The 2,094-nt window shown below is 35.8% G+C and overlaps 1 protein-coding gene across 1 annotated transcript; it reads left to right on the plus strand.

Moving 5' to 3' along the window:
- On the plus strand, positions 240-825 carry LOC109131334. Its single transcript, XM_019242184.1, has 2 exons — positions 240-546; positions 629-825. The coding sequence occupies exons 1-2, from the start codon at positions 255-257 to the stop codon at positions 649-651; spliced, it is 315 nt and encodes a 104-aa protein (XP_019097729.1). The 5' UTR covers positions 240-254; the 3' UTR covers positions 652-825.

The following is a 2,094-nucleotide window of genomic DNA, read 5'->3' on the forward strand; positions in this document are numbered from 1 at the left end:
TTATATATTTGAAAATTCATAATTAATTAGTTTTAAAATTACTTTTGAATTTTCGTTTAGAAAAGAAAATTTAAATATATTATTAGAGTATTAGTTACATGAATTATTTAGTGTGACCTCCTTAGACTATCTCCATCAGAAAAGTTTTGTAAGAGATCTAAAAAATATAAAATTATAAAAATAATAAAAAAGAGAGAGAAAGAAAATTGTGTCTTCGCAGACACATCTGAGACACTTATCAAACCGATAACGATATGGATAACGGCTATCATGCGGCCGCCTCCGGAGTAGCCATACATGAGGACGTATCTGAGGAGGGTTCTATAAACTATGATAAGATAAAGAAGTTCATAACTGATGAGAAAGCAGCACATAAGTATGACCCCGCGGTTGTCGGGCATCATTGTTTCGCCAACAAGATTTGGATTGCGTACGACGATACTCAGAGTGTGACGGCCAAAGTGACATACGCTAAGCAGAACTGTCTGCTTGGTTACTTTGCCTGGAACGTTGGAGCTGACGTTAACACTCTTCTATCCACCGCAGGTTCGTCTCTTTTTTTCCATAAAATATTCTCTTAAACTAAACAGCACGGAGTCTCTTATATCTGTATTTCGAAAATTTACAGCATGGAAAGCATGGTCTGGTTAATTGACAACCATATCGGATCCGAGGAGTTCCCACAACGATAAGTGAATGAAGATATAAATAAATAAAAGACGACTGAAGAATAAAACATGTTTGCTTTATGTTATTGTAAGATAAAATAAAATAAAACTCGTCTGTATGCTTGTATCTTGTTTTCTGTATCTAAAAATAAAAAAATGCTTGCTTGTTTATCTAATCACTGTCAACCCATATAAAAATTAAAAAAATAGGTTTGATTTCTAAAAAAAATGCATTACAAAACACCGACAGACTTACTTCATACCATTCATGTACGTTTCAATTAGAGATCTATCTAACGAAATAAACCAAAAACGATACACGCATGTTTCCAATTTGTATTATAACTCGAAAATGCATGCATGCATGTTTCCAAGTTGTATTATAAAGAATCTCATAATCGATAGAACCAAACTTGTTAGTCTAAAATATCCCACATAGAAAAGATACAAAAGGATATAAGTAATATATCAATGGTTATGGCCTTTACATTTATTGTCAATTGATTTTGACTTGGAAACCCACAATAGAGCATGAATTTAATAAAATTTACAGCAAACACTAGATTAATTATATGAAAATAGGGTCACAAGAAAAAGAACAATTAAGTGATTAATTAACCTTTATTTAATCCAACATAAGCCAATTAATAAATCATCATCCAAAGATGTCAGGAAGCATTAAACCAGCCTAACAGAAACGAGACATCAATCAAACGAGTGACTAGAACATCTTCCTCTCCATGACCTTGATTCCACTGTCACACTTTCGCTTTACCTCTACCAAAATAAAATGGGATGCATGAGTATTACCATAACTATTCAGTGATGTGATCCTCCCTTATTTACTGGGCTATAAAAACAAGCAAAAAGACAAACACAAACAATGCACAAAAACAAGCAAACCAGACAGCAGCTCTGAACATAAGTGTCGACGCACAACCCTTGTCGTCATGGTCAACGCTGAACCCTTGAGTCGATCGATGCTCCCTCACATTTCCACCAAAACCCTTGTTGCGCCAATCGATGCAAACGCTCGAGACATCATCAACCAGATCTCTCTCGACTTGGCTCCAACCGTTGCCATAACGTTCGCGATGCCTAGACCGCCCTCAACATGCCACAACAACCACCACAATCACTCACAAACTGGCACACAAGAAATAAACCACACAAAACACACATCTAATCACTTAGATTAGCCATGATCTTACACTCAATTCGTAAACAAGAAGATTCTGAACAAAAATGACAAGAATCACTCCACAACAAGCTCCCCACCACGTCCTTATCAACAGATCTCCACTCCAAAAACATATCTACCTCAAAACAGCTTAGAACTCCTCACGAACGCTCACATGAACTTTTCAAAGAGAAAACTCTTCTTCTCAAGTGTTTAGAACGACAAAACTGCTAACCATAGTCTAGC

This window comes from Camelina sativa, chromosome 3 (assembly GCF_000633955.1).
Source record: "Camelina sativa cultivar DH55 chromosome 3, Cs, whole genome shotgun sequence".
NCBI classification, from domain to species: domain Eukaryota; kingdom Viridiplantae; phylum Streptophyta; class Magnoliopsida; order Brassicales; family Brassicaceae; genus Camelina; species Camelina sativa.